The 23,693-nt window shown below is 31.2% G+C and overlaps 1 protein-coding gene across 1 annotated transcript; it reads left to right on the top strand.

Annotated features, from left to right (window-relative positions):
* The first annotated feature begins 4,168 nt into the window (after positions 1-4,168).
* On the top strand, positions 4,169-17,190 carry LOC143067040 (putative sodium/potassium-transporting ATPase subunit beta-3). The gene is made up of 6 exons (XM_076240005.1): positions 4,169-4,362; positions 9,441-9,581; positions 10,133-10,240; positions 12,981-13,162; positions 15,668-15,784; positions 16,484-17,190. Exons 1-6 carry the CDS (start codon positions 4,254-4,256, stop codon positions 16,757-16,759), a joined length of 933 nt encoding a protein of 310 aa, XP_076096120.1. The 5' UTR covers positions 4,169-4,253; the 3' UTR covers positions 16,760-17,190.
* The last annotated feature ends 6,503 nt before the right edge of the window (positions 17,191-23,693 follow it).

Raw genomic sequence — 23,693 nt, 5'->3', positions numbered from 1 at the left:
TCAGGGCTAGCATTTTGAACATATATTTTAATGGTACCTAACTGTCAAAACATGATTACGATTATTAAGGGTATATGAATTGTCTCTAACTGTCGCCTGGTGAGATTAATATATATAGTTTAAGGTAAAACTTTATGATAACATATGGCCTAGGTGTTGATTGACTTTTATTTTTATGACCTAAGATCAGTTCCTCAGATATGGTAATGAAATAGCACCCGTACCTTCTTGAATATACAGACGATCTGCTAAGTGAACATCACAGCATGAATCTGTCCATTTTTGCGTGAAGGTAACACTCAAAGTCAGGTGACATATATCAAACCGTTCCTTTTGTAATTAAGATTACTTAACATAACGGTCAAAATAGTCTGTTATAATATGTCAGTGGAATCTTCCGCTTTAGAAGATTGTAACAAACTTTGTATTTGTAAACGATATAAATTAGTATTTGGTTTTGAAAGATACTTAGATAAATTGTCATTGTAATGTATCTATATTAACAAAATTGCGTAGCGGCACACTTGGTCGTTATCTGAATACTCAAAGAGAACAAAGAATTTGTATATGTTAATTGCAATATGAATGTTTTGGAAGACGAATATCATTTTGTTTTATCATGTCCAACGTATAGATCTGTGTGTATAGAATTTTTTATTTATTCTACTATTCTTGGCCAAATCGGCACACACAGTTATAAAGTTCACTACAGTATTTTGTAATAAGCTCCAATCAATAATAGATTTTGGAAAAACAAAATGTTTATAAATGTAAGTATTTGCCGATAAAAGTTTAAGTTGTTTTCCTTTTAAATTTCTCGATTATCTTGTATTAAATTCGATGTGGTGTTCAGAGGGTATGTCTACCAGGTCTTTCACTATTTTGTACAGTCTTCTCTCCACAAGAGGTTTCAATCTAAGATCCTTCATCATGGAGGTGACGCTACTTATATATTCGCCAGCCTATATAGTCTTTAAAAACGAATCTAGCTGCTCTTCGTTGTATGCTCTCTATGCGGTCAAAGTCTTTCTGTAGATATGGGTCCCATGACTCCCATACATGTGTAGTGCCTGAGTAATCTAAGTCAGAACGAACAAGAGAGTAGATATGGGTCCCATACATGTGTAGTGCCTGAGTAATCTAAGACAGAACGAACAAGAGAGTAGATATGGGTCCCATACATGTGTAGTGCCTGAGTAATCCAAGACAGAACTAACAAGAGAGTAGATATGGGTCCCATACATGTGTAGTGCCTGAGTAATCCAAGACGGAACGAACAAGAGAGTAGATATGGGTCCCATACATGTGTAGTGCCTGAGTTATCCAAGACAGAACGAACAAGAGAGTAGATATGGGTCCCATACATGTGTAGTGCCTGAGTAATCCAAGACAGAACGAACAAGAGAGTAGATATGGGTCCCATACATGTGTAGTGCCTGAGTAATCCAAGACAGAACGAACAAGAGGCGGTTTCCTTAAAATGTTTGTTGCAGTGTTAATGTGCAGTCAATTTCAGTACTATAGAGCACATAAAATGCGTAAGGGTTCCGAGTGTCTCGCCTACTTTTGCTGCACAGTGTCTGTTTTTCAATGTAATAACGTTGGTTCATCGACGACGACAGAACTTAGGATTACGATATGTCTCGCTTTTGCGACAAAATAGACCCTAAACTTAGGCCGCATTTCTTTCTAACCCAAATTTTGTAAACGTTGTGTTGCGTTTGTTGTTGTTTTATAAACGCTTCAAGAGAAGAAACAAATACATCGTTTAATAAGTCTTTACTGACCCTCTAAGAACTTTTAATAATGCAGGCACATGTTCTTGGTAAACAGACTTTTTACAAACGTAGAAACAAGTACTTCGTTTAATCAGGTTGAAGTAAGAAACAAATGTAGCGTTTGTACTAACAAACGACAGACGACAAACTGCAGACGCATTTTCATCGTTTGCATAGTTTGTCAAAGTTTATGCAATCTTTGCAAACGTATGTTTGAAAGAAATGATCAAAACATGTGCGCGCATAGCCGTTTGCATCGTTTGTGTTAGAAAGAAATGCACTCTTAACTTAAGTAATTGCAACAGAAGTTTTAATCTTTAGCATTATATTCCAAATTTACACAGAAAAAAATCTCATAAAATCTAACTTGAAGAAAACTAAAAAATCATGATTTAAAATTGCTATGGAAATTTGCATTGATAACGGGAGAAAACTCTGCAAAAAAGGCAGAAATATCAATGAAAATTGATACAAAATATAACTTTACCGCTGCTATTCAACAGAATGTATTGATTCTTGATATTTTATTCCTTTAAAGAGTATAACAAACAACTCTAAAGGTGTGTTCATATCTTTTATCAAGGCTAAAATCTATATTTCATAATTCATCAGTTGACCATAATGCATTTATTAGATTTTTAAGCATGTCAAGGTAAAGAATCTCAAATTGAATAAAACTAAAACAAGGTTAATGCTGAACAAATATAATTCACAGATATAAACAATACCAAATAATCACATTATTTTTTTCAAAATGGTCACAAAGCCATAAACTGATTTGCAATTTCTTTAATGAAAAATGTGCAAAAAAAAATAAAAAACCCATATTTAAGGGACGACATCATAATTTCAATGTAGGATACAAAACTTAATTCACATAGTTTTTGCACTGACCCCCCCCCCCTAACTTAATTTGGTGAAAATTGATTTACCAATAGGGATATATGTAAAAATCGATTTTAGATATACAAAACTTGCAGAATTTTAACGCCCACCCCCAAACTAATTTAGTTAAGATGTTTATCCTACATCGATCTTTTGATGTCGTCCCTAACACTTCGGTTTTTAAAATTTCACGAGCAGAAGAGTATACAACATAGTCAAATTCACACTTTATTCCCATCAAAGTATCATATTTTACATGAGTTTTAAAAAATCAACAAAAAACTGACCAAAAAAAAAATCCCCTCATTTCTTGCGGAGTTATCTCCCTTTTCAATATTAATTTCCATAAGAAATTGAAAAATTAAAAAATGTGAGTTTTCCTTCGGTAAGATTTGATGGGATTTTTTTCTGTGTATATTTGGGGATTTATGCTATAGATAAGAACTAAAACATTTTCTGTTGCAATTAGTTTGAGGTTCAAACTTTATAGTTTGGCTGGACTAAAAAGTCACAGTAAATATAACGGGAAAACAGGAAATAAATGCTTACAACATTTTCTTCTAGATACCAGCTTTTAATCAGTGGTCATAAAAAGCTTCTGTCCAAGTTTGGTACAAATCCAAGACAGTTTTTAAGAAAGTTATTATAATTTAAAAAAATTTAAGTCCATCATTATAAGTAAAATACAGATACACAGCATTTTTTATTACAAAATTTAGGTCTGAATATTATTTTATAACGGCTTAAAGCTTCTGTCCAAGTTTGGTAGAACTGAATCCAGGATAGTTTAAGCAGGGTGGTAAAGGGTTATTTTCGTGCAACGTGATCGCCGTTTTTTTATTTCACGACGCGTTCAACGTGTTTTTACTTTTTATTTGACGTTCAGTCGTGCAAGACGGGTGCCTCGTTCAACGTGTACGTTCTGCTTATTTAATTTTACGTGCATCATCGTGATTTTCAAAGTCTTATTTTGTGTGCTCGGTATTTTTCAAATAAAATTCAAACACTTGGCAGGGATCTTCAAGAAATACTTTTTTAAACGCCGTAAACCAATTATAACATTAATGTGTATACTAAATCGGGAAAATCAAGAGTAATACAAAGAGTTAATATATACAAGAAGACAGTGATTCAGTCATAAAAGGTTCACATAAAAGTATTTATTTTTCGTGCAACGTTCATTACAGAAATTATTTCACGTTCAACGTGAAATTATGTCTTATTTCACGTTTTTTCGTGCAAGCAAACCCCCTTTACCACCCTCTTTAAGAATTATAGAAAATTTAAAAAAACTGTAACCACAGAGTGAATATTTGTAGACGCTGTCGACGACGGAATGAAGGATCGCTATCAAAATCGCAGGCTCGACAAAAAACAATCTTTCAACAGAATACAATATAAAATCTTATAAAAACGGCAAGCTTTTCTAAAAGCTATTACTTCGCGTTCTTCTCGACGACGAGCCGACAGAGGGCGCGTAAAGGAATATTTCGCAATGAATAAGTTTACGTCAAATGTCACGTGGGTAATGTACAAATGTTACATCCGGGGCTTCAGTAGTATTTTGGCATCTTGAGCAGCAAGGACACCATGGCGGATAAAGGAAAAGAGTCTATTGGCGACAAAGCCAGGGCCTGTGGAAAGTTCTTTTGTAACACAGAAGATGGAACTGTCATGGGTCGCGGTGCAAAAAGCTGGGGTATGTTGTCTGATTATTGGATTACCTTGCAGATCTATGCGAAACCTCTTGGCACCTTTCGGCTTTCGGCATTTTGCATTGAAAATGCCGGTTTCGTTGTTTTTCTTAAACATTCAATAATGTTACGTCTTCTCATGTAAAAATTATAAATATTTAAACCCCTGAATGATAAAATTTTAATATTTACTACAACCAAAATATAACTTTGGTTCTGACCTTTATAAAATCGTCCTTGCTTTGGGGCACAATTGGGGTAAAAACAAAATGATTGATTATCATATGCATGCCCATGCATTTCTTTGATGAACTCAAAAAAATATCAGTTTAAATATATGTTCATATCACAGATATTTTTTTGTGATCATACAGACAATTGTTAATTATGCCCTTATTGGACAAAATGTTTGATAGGACATCTTCAAATAGGTCACCTTGAACAGTTAATTTTACCTAGAGTGAACCACAAAAGGTCAAAGAAAGGTAAAAATTGTATGTCAAAAGAAACTTTCATGTGATTAATACATGAGATGTGTACACAATATCAATGAACATAAAAGTTGATACATTTCGAAATACATGTTTAGTTGTTCATGACATTTTGTAAATTTGTTATTCACAATATCACTAATGAGGAATTCTTTCAGTTTTATGCAACATGTATTTGTCCCCTTCATTGTTTTCTTATTCGTATAAAACAACATGTACATGTTTGAAACAAATTTTGTGGAGTTCGTTTGCGATTGGCTTTAATTGTCTTAGGCACAAACAATTTTGAAGCTTAATTAATTGTCACTAATGTCTAGCTAATTTTCGTATTTTCTTGCAAATTTGAAAGCATTCTGCTATTCTGATGAAAAAGAACAAAAATTTTAATCTACATATTTCAATCCAATTTATTTAAATAATGAATACAAACAATTATTTGTTATTTAACCTATATGGGGTTTGTTAAACTGAAACCTGAAATTTTAATACATACCAATTTTCTTTTTTAAATGTTTTAATATGAAATATGTACATAGCAGATAATGAATGTTACAAAAATTTGAAATGCATATTATAAAACATGATGCTTCAAAAATTATGAATCTTAATTTATTAAATACGAAAATTGCTTGGATGTACATGTATAAGGTCCAAATAATTTCCTTAAATCTACAGTTTTGTCTTTTTTGTATATCAGCTTAGGACTTCAAACTTTTGGTGCATGTTCTCTGAACATTTGCCATTTACCAAAAACAAGGTAAACTCTGAAAATGTCACTTCATCTCTTTTATGGAACTATCCCCCATTTGATGGGTTGACATACTTAACCTGACAAGTTGATCAGCAGTGAGGTTATAATATTGTAAAAAAAGTGTTGTCCACCAGTGCATGACTAGTTAAGTTTGTGAGGCAATTTTTTTTTATAGGAATTGAAACAATTTTGTAGGTAATAAGACATCTATTGACAACTTCCAGAACAGATAAATTTAAATTACAAGTACCAGAAGCTTTTGTTAGCAATCAAGAAAGCCAATATACTTATTTGGCTGGTTATGCTTGTGGAGTTGATTTAATATCCAACATAATTTGAGTAGTAATTTGAAATTTAAAATATATATACTTCAACTACATGAACTAGAACTAGAAATAATCCATCAAGCCTCAACACTATTTGAATGAAGAAAAATACTGTTCAGATGGAGTAGGTTTAGTTTCCAAAATATCTGTATGGCTCTTTTTATTCAAACATATATAGTAGTTATTAATTATTATTTTGAGTAGAAAAAACTCAAGTTCCTCAACATTTAATACATGATATGGGTGCTGCCTTTATGAGAGTACATGTATGATACTTGTGCATGTTATAAAATGTTATCAGTTTGTTTCTAATCTTTGAACAATCATAGTCGTAACTTTCTGGCCAAGTTTTAATGACTTCTTGTATTTTTATTTAAAAATAAAAAAAATATATTGTAAGATCACAATGACATAACAATAGTATATTGAAATGGACCATGCAAGGCCCCCATACCATGATGGGTAGTCAGTGTGGTTCGTCACCCGTTAGATTATTTAACTTCAATTTTGACATCAAAGTGCTAAAATAACTATTCAAAGTGAAAAATTCCAAAATATTTCACAGAAAAATCATTATATTTGTAGTTAAAATTTTAGACTGATGCAAAGACTAATTGGATATAATAAGTAAAAAAAAATGGATTTTTTTTTTATCATATTGCAGATGATATTTCACAAAATAAAAATTGGTGAAAAATCATCTGATTTTATTTAAAGAGCTTAAAAACATGATGTAACATTATCAAATTTTGATATTTTATCACATTATTACATAGATATGGTAATAATAAATTGTTTGTGTGAGAACAAAAGGTTTGAATGTTGGCATTTGAGATAAATTTTAGGTTTGAACTGCAGGGCATGTGATGTAATTGTTGTACTGACCAGGTAATTCATTATCTCAGTGTTAATGTAAAGTTACATAACTTCATTGTACAGAATTGACAGGAGGGGCTAATATACTGTATAAATTATAATGTATGTCTAGGAGGAATTAATTGCATTGTTTGAAAAATGTAATGTTTATTTACTGAACTGTTTATTACACTGGAGCTTGCTTGTTAGTAGTATTAAATTGTATCCTAGTAAAATAAATGTCAATTTGTTTGGCTGTCATATAAACAAATTGTTTGTTTTTTTTTATTCATTTTTCAACTTTCTCTATATATATTTTATACGTGGATAGTAATTGATATTTGAAGAAAAAACTGGTTTATAAAGTTATCACGAAAATCTAGGATTTTTGATGAAGGAATGCTCATTACCTCAAAAAATAGATCAGGATTGAATTTTGGTGGTGTTACATTAAAAGTTGTACGATTATGCCCCTTTACAAATATAAAAATTGCGGAATATTTTGTTTCTGATTTTATCTGTAGTTTGCCTCAACCAAATATTATAAAACTTAAACACAATGCTTATTACCACTAAATACAGATCAAGTTTGACTTTTGGTGATGTTGCTTTAAGCAGTGCTAGTGTTGTGCGCTTTAACAAATGAAAAAATGTTGAATTTTCCTGTTTTTGTTTTCTAACTTACTTTGCCTAAACCAAATGTTATGTAACTTTAATATACACAATACTTATTTATAACCACAAAACTCTGAGCACATACAAATTTTGGTAGTGTCACTTTTGCCGTTCCTAACTGTATATGATTTTCAAGCAGGGGCACCATCTCTGTTCCATTGACACTCTCCCTATTTATTTCTTGAAATTATTCCCACCTAATTCTGATTTTTATATGACTGCAAAAAAAAATTTGCGAAAATTTGCGTCATATAATGCTATCATGTCGTCCGAAGACACATTTAGTTTAGTTGGCTCAAAATGTTTTGGAATTAAGGGGAAAAATAGTTTTACCTGATCAATGGACAATTTAAAAGCAGTGTAAGGGAGGTAACTCAAAAAGATTTAACATACAATGTTGGGTATGTTTGGGTTAACATCTCTTGCACTACTTGTTAATTATGTATAAAGAAATGTCTGGTTTTGGACTAATTGCAAAAAAAGGGGGGTAGTAGTAGTTTTCATTTCTTTCTCAAAATTTCTCAAATTCCAAATTTTTGAAAAGTTTGAAGAAAAAATCTTTAATTTCACAATAGATTTGTAAGACATCTTGACATCTGTTTTGTGTCAGAAACCTATGTTATGTCAAAAATTTGATCACAATCCAAATTCTGAGCTGTATCAAGCTTGAATGTTGTGTCATTACTTGCCCCAATTGTTCAGGGTTCGACCTCTGCTTGAATGTTGTGTCATTACTTGCCTCAATTGTTCAGGGTTCGACCTCTGCGGTAGTATAAAGCTGAGCCCTGTGGAGCACCTGGTTAGTTATGGTTGTTTCTATCTATATTAGTGTTTTTTTTTCCAATTTACAAACTGAAACCATTAAATTAACATGATAATAGATATTTAAGTACAAAAATGTAGATATAAGAAGATGTGGTATGAGTGCTAATGAGACATCTGTTTCCATCCAAGTCATACTTGGTTATAAGTAAACCATTATAAGGTTAAAGTATGACCTTCAACACAGAGCCTTGGCTCACACCAAACAGCAAACTACACAGCCCCCCCCCCTTTCCCACAAAAAATACTTGGAAGTAAAATAATTGACAATATTGTGTAGTTCACACTAAAATTGTAAAAGTTAGAAAATATGACTGAGGCATGCTGTTTTCCAAGTCTTGTTACAGCATTTAATGTTATACAACAATACCATGTAACTATATTACTGAGTTTAGGCAAATCTGAACTGTTAGATTGATTTTATGATATAGTGGAGCCAACTTCTACTTTCTTATACAAGTAAGACAAATTAAACAATCCTGAGTTATGAATTAGGGTCCCACATGGAAGACAACATATACATTACCATAAGGTTGATTATTTCATTATAGATAGAACAATATCAAATAATAGAAAAAAACAAACTAATATTTCAACTTGGAATTATTTTTAATTTATATGGAATTTGCATAATTTCTTGTACTTGAAATTTCTGATAAATTCTATGTTTCTTCTGTATCACAATGTTTTAGCTGTGCACAACACTTTCCATACAATGTTTTTTGTATAGATAGTGTTGTGTGCAACACAGTACATTCTATTGAAAATGGGCTACTTTCTTTGTAATAGAAGGTGTTGTGCATAGCACAGAACATTAAAATACAGAATAAACATGGAAATGTAATGTTAGCCATGTAGATGTGAGGAAATATAAATAACTGGAGAAGGCCAATGGCCGAAACATCTCAAAAACTTGTTTTTTGATACAAGTATATAAAGTATGTTCCCTATTGGAATTTTGAAAACAAGGAAAAATTTCAAGCTCAAGAAATTATGCATATTCCATAATTAAAAAAAATCGTAAGTTTAAATAATAGCCTGTTAGATTATGAATGTGTCTGGAATATTGTATTTTAGCAAATCAAATGGAAAAAGATGTTGACCATTTGAATAACCACTTTTAAATGAATATATTGATTGTCAGTTTTAAATTCTCTTTTCAGCTGGAATTGGAATCTTTTATGTTATCTACTACATATGTCTTTCTGGTTTCTTTGCTGCTGCATTGGCTATCTTCTACCAACTGGTTGATGATAAAGAACCACGACTAACAGGAGCAGACAGTCTTCTTAAAGCTAATCCAGGTAAACAATAATGATTTAAAGTTAATGTATTACAGAGTCCAATCTTTAAAATTTTCATTATTAAATAGAAAGTCGCACATAAAAGACATTTTCATTATTAAATAGAAAGTCGCACATAAGACAAACAACAAACTGCTAAAAAATAGTACCAGTGATAAATGCATTTTAAGTAGCTGGTTACCACAAACTTGTTTTTTCATTACAACTATTCATACACAGGTTTAATTTGTCTTTTGTAAGAACATGATATGGCATTTAGTTTGATGCATTTCTTAAAATAATACATATATACGACTACAGTGTGTGTCCATCATTTAAAGACAACTTATAAATAAAAAAATTATAAATTATGATATTAGTAGAGCATGAAATAAACAAAGCAAAATTCAAAGCAAAAAATGTAAATTATTTCATAATTCTGTTAAATAGTATCACTTGAGAATGTATCTAGAATGTTCCTTACAACAATTTCAAATAAAAGATAAAAACATGTGTATTTGTCACTTGTACTTGGCAAGTTTTGTATTAACACAAGTTTAAATTCATTTTAGCTTTGGGTTATAGACCAATGCCAGGGTTAAAAACAACATTAGTAAGATTTACTGATGACCCTAAGTCATACCAGGAATACATTGACCATTTGGATACCTTTTTCAAACGTAAGTACATATGTGAACATATATTTGTTCCGCATAATACTTGTTCCCCCTGAAACAAACTATGGATAACAAAAGTTCTTTGGAACAAAAATTACATAATATCAATTCCACCTTAATAAGATATTTTCTATGAACTATTGTCTCATAATATTTGTTATAATAATATAATATAAAAGAAAGAGTGTCATTTGATTTTTTTACACCTGATTACATCTTAATTAATGTTCACCTCACATGACATTTATCTGTACATGTGGTACATACAAAGAATGGAGTCTGAGGAATACATTTTTTTTTACATATTTAAACGATGGCTCTTATTCTAGACAAGGTATGAAAATGCCTGTACTTGATTATTGGAATTTGTCTTCCATACATTTGTAGCTAGAAATAATTTTGGATATTGTAGTATATATTCCTAGAACTTTGATCATATAATAAATATTTCTAGAACTTTCATTATCTAATAACCATGATAACTATTCCTAGAACATTTATAATATAGCCAATATTCCAATATGCCTGGAACTTTTTTAATATAAGAAATATTCCTAGAACTTTTTTAATATAACAAATATTCCTAGAACTTTTTTAATATAACAAATATTCCTAGAACTTTTATAATACATATATATATAACAAATATTCCTAGAACTTTTATAATACATATATATATAACAAATATTCCTAGAACTTTTATAATACATATATATATAACAAATATTCCTAGAACTTTTATAATACATATATATATAACAAATATTCCTAGAACTTTTATAATACATATATATATAACAAATATTCCTAGAACTTTTATAATACATATATATATAACAAATATTCCTAGAACTTTTATAATACATATATATATAACAAATATTCCTAGAACTTTTATAATACATATATATAGCAAACATTCCTGGTACTTTTATAATATAAAACGTCCATACTAATCATGCTAATATTCCAAAGAACTTTAAACATATGAATAAAGTTCCATTGGGAACTTTCCTTATGTAATATTTTATCCTTTGAGAAGGAAATTTTCTTATAGCAATGGATAAAATATTATATCAGGAAAGTTCCAAATGGAACTTTTGTTATATGCTAAAAGTTCTTTAGAACAAATATTATGGGGGAACTTATATTCTGTCACACATAAAGTCAGCATTGTGGCATACTTGCCCATTCATATTTAAAGATTTTTTTGTGTTAGATTTTAGAGGAGTATGTACTAGAACCACCAAATCATTATTAACTACTTTTTTTGCAATATTAGATGGCATGTTTTCATACACTGGTGCATAAGTATAATAACTGGTACCTCATCCCTGTATTGGAGTGTTTTAACCAAGTTATTTTACAACATACTCAGATATAAAGACACTATAGAATCCTTTCCGTAAACTTGAATTAATATGAGAAAGCTACTACAAAATGTACATATGATGGTAATATGAGAAAGCTACTACAATCGACATAGATGACTTTTCTACAAGTTTGATACGGTTATGTTAAATTATGTGATTGTGTTCTACACTGGAATATTCTCAAATTAGTTAGTGAAGTAGACATCAAAACAATGTCAGGGTTTCCCCTGGGTCAATTATTTTTTTCGCCACCTCTTTCGCCAAAACAATATATTTTTCGTCACTTTGTTAATTTTTTTCGCCAAGTTACATTTTTCGTTTAATCCCCCCCCTAAATAAGATGAGTTTGTCCTATCGTTGTCTATGATTATTCTCTCAAACTTATCTTAGAGTCTACATTGTTACAGGTAAATTGTAATGAAAAAACTTTTAACATTTACTATTAAAAAAACGGAACTTTTTTTAAAAGGGTGAAATTTCTTTTTATATGTATTTTGAACAACATTTCTAATAGAGGGGGCCACTTACTTTTGATAATAATGAAGATATCAGTCCCATAATATAACAAAATTCTTGGACATGTTTTGACCATAAAATACAAGAAAGATGTACAGTTCTAAAGGTGTGTGTATACATTGAAGGTGACTCCCTTTCAAGGGGTTGTTCCCAATCTTTTGCAAAGATATCTTCATAACGACAGTTTTCTTTCAGTCTAGACCATCGTAAATGAAAAAGTTGAGACGTAAAACTATGCTTGAAACATGTCGTAACGCACAAACGACTTTAAAGTACTCTTTAAAATCAATTATCGATATCAAAGTCAAAGGATAAAGTTTTAAATCGGAGATATTTCTTGATTTTAATAAATTTTCGTCATAACAACAGTTTTCTTTTCTGGACTATAAGAGGAGACGTCAAAACTTTACTTCGAACACGTGCGTCGCAAAGTAGTTAATAAAAGATCCTTTTGTGAAAAATGACGGACGCCATTTAACCATATCATAATGTCAACAATACAATTAACACCTTTATTAATTAGTCCTTTGATGTCGATATCACACAATGCAATCAGTTGATTATTGATTTCCTGTCAAAATCTAAACGAGTTCAAGGTGAATTCCGAGTATATCGTCTGATCAGGTAAAATCTGAGAAACCCGAAAAAATGTAAATAAACAAGATGGCTGAAAATAAATCGTATATATATTTCTTTCGCCAATGACGAATTTTAATCGCCACAATTATTATTTTTTCGCAAATTGCGAAAATGGCGACCGCCAGCGGAAACCCTGAATGTAGAGTAAGATAATATTTTTGATGAGATATTTTCTTTAATGATTGCATTCGACCATTTGTTTGACTTAATTATAGCATACACTGGAACCCAGGAAGGTGCCATTGATTGCCCAGGTGATAATTCTCCAAGAAATCCTTCAGCACATGATAAGGCTTGTAAAGTCAATTGGAGTGACTTGAAAGATTGTGCACCCACAAGTGGAACAAAGTATGGATATGATGAAGGAAGACCATGTATGCTTATCAAACTGAACAAGGTAAGATTTCAAAAAGATTGAAAATTGTATAGAATTCAATTATCAAATAAATTTATAATATATTTGTCTTAGAAAAAATCTAAACCCCCAAATATAATCATTCGAGAGGTTCATAACTAGAGATAGGCACATGCTCTTGTGGCAGAGTTATGTTATCATCACTCGAGAGGGTTATTAAATAGTGATAGGCACATGTACTTGTGGCAGTGTTATGTTATCATCACTCAGGAGGTTTCTAACTAGTGATAGGCACATGTACTTGTGGCAGAGTTATGTTATCATCACTCGGGAGGTTTCTAACTAGTGATAGGCACATGTACTTGTGGCAGTGTTATGTTATCATCACTCGGGAGGTTTCTAACTAGTGATAGGCACATGTACTTGTGGCAGTGTTATGTTATCATCACTCGAGAGGCTTCTTACTAGTGATGGGCACATGTACTTGTGGCAGTGTTATGTTATCATCACTTGAGAGGCTTCTAACTAGTGATGGGCACATGTACTTGTGGCAGTGTTATGTTATCATCACTCGAGAGGCTTCTAACTAGTGATAGGCACATGTACTTGTGGCAGTGTTATGTTATCATCACTCGGGAGGTTTCTAACTAGTGATAGGCACATGTACTTGTGGCAGTGTTATGTTATCATCACTCGGGAGGTTTCTAACTAGTGATAGGCACATGTACTTGTGGCAGTGTTATGTTATCATCACTCGAGAGGCTTCTTACTAGTAATGGGCACATGTACTTGTGGCAGTGTTATGTTATCATCACTTGAGAGGCTTCTAACTAGTGATGGGCACATGTACTTGTGGCAGTGTTATGTTATCATCACTCGAGAGGCTTCTAACTAGTGATGGGCACATGTACTTGTGGCAGAGTTATGTTATCATCACTGGAGATTTTTATGAACTAGTGATACACATGTGTACTTGTGGCAGAGTTGTTATCATCACTCGGGAGGTTTCTAACTGGTGATAGGCACATGTACTTGTGGCAGAGTTATGTTATCATCACTCGGGAGGTTTTTTACTAGAGAAAGGCACATGTACTTGTGGCAGAGTTATGTTATCATCACTCGGGAGGTTTCTTACTAGTGATAGCTAGGCACATGTACTTGAGGCAGTTATGTTATCATCACTCGTGAGGTTTCTTACTAGTGATAGGCACATGTACTTGTGGCAGAGTTATGTTATAATCACTGGAGATTTTTCTAACTAGTGATAGGCATGTGTACTTGTGGCAGAGTTATGTTATCATCACTCGAGAGGCTTCTAACTAGTGATGGGCACATGTACTTGAGGCAGTTATGTTATCATCACTCATGAGGTTTCTTACTAGAGAAAGGCACATGTACTTGTGGCAGAGTTATGTTATCATCACTGGGGAGGTTTCTAACTAGTGATAGGCACATGTACTTGTGGCAGATTTGTGTTATCACTTTATTTGAAAAAATGTCCAAATATAATGTACATGTTGAATTTCATAATACAAAAACAGTATAACTAGAACCTTAGTCAAAAAGTCTAACAACCCAAACACAAATTTATAAAAACATTTGTAAACATGTTTTCTTTATTAAAAAATTTATAAAGCATGCTGTGGAGAATGTCCACAGATCAACTTGGTTGTACAAGTGTTCAACATGAAATGAGCTGTTCAATATATATATGCCAAATGAGGGCTTTGAATCAGCTTAGACTAAAATATATTATAAAAAGGATGCTACATGTGTTATTGCTATGTTTTCAACAAGTGAGGCATTTGAGTTTATGGAATCACTCTATTCTTAAGTTTCTTGTATTGTTTTGCCTAAACTGAAATCTTTTTATACCCCCACATTAAAAAAGGGGGGGTATACTGTTTTACCTCTGTCTGTCCGTCCGTCAGTCCGTCTGTCAGTCAGTCCGTCCCATGAAACTTTCGTCACATTTTTCTCAGGAACTACACATCCACCCTTTCTGTAATTTGGTATCAACATTTATATATGTCAGCCATACCGTGTGATGCGTTTTCAGATTCATCACTTGACAACTTCCTGTTTACCGAACACTTGTCTGATTTTACACATGATAGCCAAGTTGAAAATTTTCGTCACATTTTTCTCAGGAACTACAATACAAGGATTTCTGAAATTTGGTTTCAGGATTTATATAAGTCAGCTATACCGTGTGATGCGTTTTCAGATTCATCACTCGACAACTTCCTGTTTACCGAACACTTGTATGATTTTACACATGATAACCAAGTTAAAAATTTTCGTCACATTTTTCTCAGGAACTACAATACAAGGATTTCTGAAATTTGGTTTCAGGATTTATATAAGTCAGCTATACCGTGTGATGCGTTTTCAGATTCATCACTCGACAACTTCCTGTTTACCGAACACTTGCATATTTTTACACTATTAATATTATCCACTTGCGGGGGGGGGTATCATCAGTGAGCAGTAGCTTGCAGTTTCACTTGTTAACATTAATTTGAAATATTATTCTTTTTTCTGAAGGTTTACGGATGGCAGCCTGAGGCCTACTCTGACAAACTGAATGATACTGCTGCCCTTCCAGAAGCAATTAAAGGCTTGTACAAAGATTATATGGTCACAGTAAAATGTGCAGGACAGGTTGGTCAAGTTAGATATTCATAGTGTGGAAATAATCAGTTTGCTCTCTGTCTTTAATTTACATAAATTAAGTATCTTTTTTGTCTGAATTATAGAGATAGATATACAGGTTCATTACACTATGACTTATTTTGATCATTAAACAACTTAAATGTTTTAGATAGTAATTGTTGTAAACAAATAATTCACTGATTGACCCAAAAATGCACATCATGTAGAAAATTGTCATTTTGATCTACTTGGTGGAAAAACTTTTAAAAAAAATTACCATTATATGTATTTAAAACAAGGTAATAAATAGTCTGTTGCTTTTAAAAAAAATCTAATATTAAACAGTAGCATATTTGGTATCAAAGTTAACAAACATCAATGCTAGTGTGCTTGCTACTGAAGTAAAAAAGTCTTCTGCATCAGTTACCAACGATGAACAAGGAAACCTTTGGTGCAATATTTAATGTCTCAATTTTATTAAAACTATGTATGAATTAACTTCATATCAAGCATATTAAATATGATAAAGGACAGAAAAGATAGTGATTATATGTTTCAAACTTGAAATTTTCAACTATCATGAAGGCACAGGCCTTTTAAATTAGTCATCAACCTTTTCAGTGATGGTAAGCCCTATCTGCAGAATAGAAAGAAGTGGGGTCATATTGTGTTCCTATTTGTTATCTGACTTTATTTTTTGTTTTACAGAATCCAGCTGATGTTGATAACATTGGACCAGTCCAGTATTTTCCAGACGGTGGACTAGCATACAAGTATTTTCCATACCTTAACCAGGATGGATATCTCGCTCCAGTAGTCATGGTTAAATTTAAGGCACCTAAAGTCCAGACTCTACTTATGATTGAATGTAGAGCATATGCCAGAAATATTAAATATGACAAGTTGGAATTAGATGGGGCTGTTCACTTTGAAATGATGGTAGATATTGGAGCAAGGAATGTGACTGGCAGTGCAGGAAAATAATTATAAACAATCTTAGGTACAAATTGGGGGAGTCATTATTATCAAATTTAAGTCATTTATATCGAAGATATTTTAAAGAACTAATTTATACAAACAATAGTTGTAGACTTTTAAAACAAAAACAAAAAGTAAAGGCTTTTACATTACGAGCAATATAACAATATAATATAAAAAGTAATAAAAACAAATTAAAACTAGCCTTAACATAAGCTTTGAATGATTTGAACGGGAGAAACAGTTGTTTTCTCACCATTGTGTTGGTCTTTCTTGTTACATATTTAATCAGAACCTTAAATCATTAGAGTATTTGTAAACTTTATAAGATGAAATATGAAGCAATGAATTGTAAGAACCTTGAATGCAGTTTTTGTTTTTGTATATTTTGGTATCTAATGGGTGCAGTAGTAAATCATTAAAACATATATATTGTTTTCTCTGGTGTTAATGAGTAACTAAGTTTATTTTGTTTTACTTCAGACAGTCATGCAATCGAGAGTTTACAAGCAAATGAAATAAACAAGTTAATATGAAATCTTAGAAAAATAAAAAAATCTCCATGCAAATGTCCATTATCTGCATTTAGAATTTGTTGTAGTTATATTTTATAATGGGAAGTATTTATTTAAACTACTGTAATTGATGCTCAGCAATGTAATATTCACACACACACATATATGTACATGTTATGATAATGATTCTATACATTCCATGCGAGTGGAATAGTTTTTGTATGCAATAGAAATGTTGTATGTGTTTTGTAGAATCTAGATAGTGTGAGGATTGAATCTAAACCAGACTTACAGGTGTTTTCCTAAGCATAATCCATTTGAAAAATGAAAGAGCACTGATATTTTTAGCAATTTAAAAGCATTTAATACTCAATATGAAAAATGTATTAAATGATAGGTTTAAGTCAGAATCTCAATTAGATTTCAGAATTCTGTATATTTCATAGGATGCAAGAGATTGTGTTATACAAATAAATATGTTAACAGTACATTAACTGGTAAATTTTTTGATATGAAGTGAAACCCTGACCACTCAGGAAATAAGCTTTGAACAAAACCAATTCCATAAGTGGAGAAGCTTACAAGTTTAATCAGTGCATTGAATGAGACAACGATTAAAATGTATTTATAGTAAACTGTTAAGTAATTTTTAAACCGAAGATTTGGCAGTAACAGCTGGTTTATAATGTGTAGGAAATGAGATGTTTTTATAATATTGTTAACTGTTTTATTTTTTTATTTTTTTTGCCTTCGATATAGTTTTTATTATAAATGTAAATAGTTAGCATGTACAGAAAGAGGTTTGGATTCAGATTATTGTGTTAAACTGGTTTCAGCATGTTTAGCACAATACATCTGATTTTAAAACCTTTTGTGTCAATTAGATTTTTATATAGTCGGCCTCCTAACAGATTTCAGAATTTTGTTTAGAGTGGAATTTTTTATGTTTATGAAGTATCTAGTCCTGTTATTTATTAATGGTTTTAAGAAATGATTATTTTTATGTATAGTTCATGAGATTTGCATAATTTTGTGTTTGAATGTGTGAAGATGTATGTCTGTAATGTGAAACAGTCAATGAAGTACCCCCCCCCCCCCAAAAAAAAAAGTTTTAAAAAAATAAAAAAAAGGTTATTCAAAAAAAAGAAGACAATGGTCAAAATAGCTACATGTAATGAATATGTAAATATATAATATATCAAAGATTACCAACTCCTTTGAAAAAGTAACACCATAAATATAAAAATAAAATATGTTAAGCACTTGGTTCCTGACATATTCATTACCTTCTATCTAATTTGACTGTTGTTTGAAAAAAAATATGTCCATAATAATCTAAATTAAAATTTTCATGAACTATACATTTACTTAAATATCAAACTCTGTTGACCAGTTTATGTTATTTATATTTCTTGAAATCATTAATGTAATAATAGGACTTGAGTGCAATAGTACAAAGTTCGTCCAATTTTAAAAAGGACTTATTTTTCATATCATTTATGAATTGAATGTTGATCTGAATATAGCACTTACGTTGATGATCATCTGTCATGATTCATTCAGTTCACCATTGTTTTTACTAAACTTCACTCAATTGTCATTGGTTGTGTTAGAAAGGAATAAATTTTAATGTTTAATTAGCACATTTTTTTTATTTGTCAAATCTCATTTTTAAAAAATTCCAAATTAATGTGTTTCTAGTCTTATTTTAATTTTTGAAAAGTAGGATTCAAGTTGTATTTTCTCAGGTGTTCACACAAATGAGGCCAACATTTTTTTATTAATGGGTTAAAACAAAGAAGTTGGAGGATTTTAATGAAATCTCTCTCATATAAGTTTTTCAAATATATTTTCAATTCTTATTTTCCTGTTCAGACGAAACAAAATTACATACATTGTATAAAGCCTATTATTCCTTCCAGAATATTTTTATTTGATAATTTATTAAAAGATTAATATATATATACTTGCAAATTATTTTTAAGGATTGTTTATTACATATCTAAAAATGAAAGAATGTTGGCCTAAATTATAGTATCATACCTGTTAACCTTCCAATACCTGATAGATCATTCCAATTCAAGCTCTTCTTTAGCGTAGAATGTGCATTTTTCATGACAGCTTCTTTTACACAAAAGAATTGTATTTCTTAAGTTAAATAAATAGAAAATAGATTTCAACTGATAAGAGCCATAGATTTTCATGTATTAAAGAGAATTTGAATTTAGAAAGCACATTTAACAATTATTTCATGGTTGAAAAGAAACACATTTCTGGTCACAATATTATCAAATACCTTACATTATGTTATTTCTTTCACCTGTTAAGAATGAAAGGTCATATAGAAGAAATTGCTTAAAATTATCAAAGAACCTTTTAGAGAGTTAAAGGAAAGAGAATGGTTTTTGTGAGGGAGATACATCATTCAATGAGATAAGGTTCCAGTTTGAAGTCTCCTTCAACATTTGGGATGGATAACAGGTATGCAGTATGTCTGCTACACAAAATGCTTGTGAATATATATTGTCAGATGTGGTATGTTTAAATCACTTTTTTATTACATGAAGTTTATCAAATTAGAAATACAATAAAAACATTAAAAATGAACTTATTTGTGTATATTAAGAGTTTATAGTGTCCAAGTTTTTTTAATTTTCCTTGTTGGTACTGATAACCCTCTCAGCACTGTAAATTGATAATTACTTACCTGGACATATGTTTTTATGCACCTGCTTTAGCAGAGGGGGCATAAATGTTTATCCTTGTACTTCTGTGTGTCCATTCACAAGTCCATACGTCCTAAAGTTTGTTTCTGTTCTCTAACTTAAGTTTGCTTCCTCAAAATGGTTTGAAACTTCTACAAAACACTGGGTTTGAATTTTGGTGGTGTCACTTAAACTGTTTTAGAGTTATGCCCCTTTAAAAGGGTTAAATTGCTATGAAATGAGTTCTAGGTTAAATAACTCAAAGTCTGCTTTAAAAAGCCAAAATGTCAAATGTTAATGATTCAAATGATAAATGTACAGAAAAATCAACTAAAAACAAAAATGAAACTCAGCAACAAATGATAATCACTTAATTACAGGCACCTGACTTTGGGACAGGCTAATACATACAGAATATGGAGGGGTTAAACATGTTTGTGGGATTCCAATCCTCACCCTAACCTTGGTCTGATGTAACGGTATAAGATGGGTACTTGTACACCTGACAACATAAAGACACAGATCTGAGAGTGCTCGCTGTTATTGACAGCATGTTTAAAGCCAATAACATCTTATAATAAAAATCCTGCATCGAACAGCAAGCTTTATAAAAAAGCCCAAAAAAAGACAAATTTAAAACCATTCATACAGGAAAATTAACGGTCTAATCTATATAAAAAAACGAGATCCTAGAAACATTTATGAAACGCATCAACAAACAACAACCACTGAACATCAGGAGTTTGTTAAACAAAAAATCTTACGATTTAGATTGCTCATCAGTCATGAACAATTCAGTATACTATTAATAAATCTTGGTTGTAAGTTTTTTTGTGAAACAGATTCCAGGTTTCTAAGTTTATTTAAAGGATCGATAAATTGACAAGGATTGTTGGATATTGAAAGAGTTGTGATATATAAATACCTAAATATGGTGCTCAAGGAACATTGTGAAAGAAAGGAAAATTTCCTGTGTAAAACTGATATATCTCTGGTAATTGACTTTATCTTACCCTAAGGATGAAATTTGACAAGAAGGCAGGATGATCAACTCAGCAAAATAAAAAGTTTAGATCAACTAAAAAATGGGCAAGAGTGAAAAATAAACAGACAAGATAACAACTAAAAAAGATATAGGACAAAATTCTTCATCCTATACTGTTATTTTAAATTTTAGTACATACAAAAACATCTAAATTGTCCAGTTATTATTTTGGTCAATTATTAATATATACGATAAAAAATCAATATTACACAAATCCTGCTGAATTGAATTCTAACATGGAAATTTGGTGCACATAAGAATAAACTACTAAAGTCAGTTGACTCAACAGAGCAATACACAGTGGAGACGCTTAAATACTGATTACTGAAGACTAGTTCTATGCATTGTTTCAATTAAAACACGATCCATGTCCTCAATAATAAAAAAAAGTATAAATTGTAAGATTCCATTACCTCTTATATCGTAACATACATCAACATGGACATATCAAGCAAATGTGATTAGCAAATATGCTCGATGATTAACCCTTGTTTATACCATGGAAGACACAACTTTTAGGAAGATACTTCAATGACAACTGTAATTGAACTGGTTTATTTTTGCCCAGTGGTCTAGTTTTAGTATGGTTTGGGTAACTATATAAATTATTATAACTGAAGAATTTAGATTCCAAAGTTTTAAACTACATATGTACAGTTATGCAACAAATCTGCAAGTGTGTAAGTGTATGGATCTCTCTGACATTGTACTACAAGGTTCCATACTACAAATGAAAGACTGGTAGTGAGTGTTGGGATTATTGCTCCAAGGGGGGTTTCAGAGGGTTCCTATTTAATTATGGGGTTCCAATTTTTCTTCTTCAAATTTTCTAAAAGTTTCAAGAAGAAATCTTTAATTGCACAGTTTTGCACAATAGATTTGTAAGATCTGGACATTTGTTTTTGTCAGAAACCTATACTATGTCAAAAATTTTATCACAATCCATTTTTTTTCTCATTTCAGATTTCAGAAATTAAACAGAAAATTTCTTCAATTTTTTTTTAATTAATTGCAAAAAACACAACAGCATAGTGTATTGCACAAAAGCAGAAAAAATGAATATAAATTAAAATCTAAGTTCTTTGACTAATTATTCTGTGTCAGAAACCTATTATGTGTCAAAAATTTAATTACGATACAAATTAAAATGTGTGAATATTGTGTCCAATTTTGCCCTAACTGTTCAGAGTTGGACCTCTGTGTTAGTTTCCAGCTGCCCACAGCGAAGTAATTTATTTGTAAATTTTAGTAATCTTTTACAAAAATTTTCTCTGAACTACTGAGACAAATTTAAGCAAACTTGGTCATAATAATTATTATGGTATCTAGTATAAAACTAGAGACTCTCAAGAGCCTGTGTCGCTCACCTGTATTTACTGTTGTTTTTAAATTCATGTAAAATATTTTTAAAATCACAATTAATAGTATAAGATTACCCTTATAATGATTTCCTTAAATTTACATATTCAGCGGCAGCAACCCAATAATGGGTTGTTTGATAAGCCTGAAATTTCAGGGCAGATAGTATAAATAAGCCTGATGAATAATTTTTATCTCATGTCAGATTTGCTCTAAATGCTTTAGTTTCAAAAATGTAAGCCAAAAACTGCATTTTACCACTATGTTTTTTATTTAGCCATGTTGGGCATCTTAGTTGGGATCATCAGACATATTTTTGTCGAGCCTGTGACTTTTGTTGCAGAAAGCTCAGCAAAGGGATAGTCATCCTGTGACACCAGCAGTGTTAGCTTACTTCTTAAATCTTTATATTTTAGAGGGTGGAAGACCTGGATGCTTCATACTTTGTAAATTTTTAAAAGTTTCTGTCTGTCACATGTCCATTGTACTTGACCGCATTTTCATTGTATGGTGACTTATTGATTTTTTAATTTTATTTTGTAATGTTGATTTCTCTCTTATTATGAGTAATAGGATAACTATATTTGTTATGTGCTTACCTTGCAAGGTCCTCATACCCATTATACAGTTTTCACTTAACCTAGAACTCATTTCATAGATCAGTGAACAAGATCAAGTTTTGGTGGTTAAGTTCATATCTCAGATACTATAAGCAATAGGTCTAGTATATTTGGTGTATGGAAGGATTGTAAGTTGTACATGTCCAACTGGCAGGTGTCATCTGACCTTGATCTCATTTTCATGGTTCAGTGGTCAAAGTTAAGTTTTTGAGTTATGGTCTCTTTTTTCTAATACTAGGTAAAGTATATTTAGTGTATAGCAATATTTAATGATGTACATGTCAGTCTTGCAGGTTTTATTTGACCTTGATCTCATTTTCACGGTTCATTGCTTAGTATTAAGTTTATGTGTTTTGGTCTGTTTTTCTTAAACTATAAGCAATAGGTTAACTATATTTGTTGTATGGAAGGATTGTAAGCTGTACATGTCTGCCTGGCATGGTTCATCTGACCTTGACTTCATTTTTATGCAGTTAAGCTGCATTATGCGAGCACCCTAGATTTGTGTTCTACCCAATAAATCCTGAAATACTTGCCATTGTTATTATCTAGCTTGCTACTATGTTATATATAACTAATTGAACACTTTTTTAATACTTTTTATTCTGGATTACAAAAAAAATGACCAGAAAAACCTTAAATGATCGTCGATTTATCCAAAAGTTTTAAAGTTACACATAGGAAGTAGTGCTTATT

The sequence above is a fragment of the Mytilus galloprovincialis genome, chromosome 3, assembly GCF_965363235.1.
Source record: "Mytilus galloprovincialis chromosome 3, xbMytGall1.hap1.1, whole genome shotgun sequence".
NCBI classification, from domain to species: domain Eukaryota; kingdom Metazoa; phylum Mollusca; class Bivalvia; order Mytilida; family Mytilidae; genus Mytilus; species Mytilus galloprovincialis.
This window is presented reverse-complemented; position numbering and strand designations above follow the sequence as displayed.

Coding starts and splice junctions, on each gene's coding strand:
- LOC143067040 (XM_076240005.1), top strand. CDS start 4,254: ATGGCGGATAAAGGAAAAGAGTCTATTGGCGACAAAGCCAGGGCCTGT. Junction 9,582..10,132: donor TCTTCTTAAAGCTAATCCAG/GTAAACAATAAT, acceptor AATTCATTTTAG/CTTTGGGTTATAGACCAATG. Junction 10,241..12,980: donor TTTGGATACCTTTTTCAAAC/GTAAGTACATAT, acceptor ACTTAATTATAG/CATACACTGGAACCCAGGAA.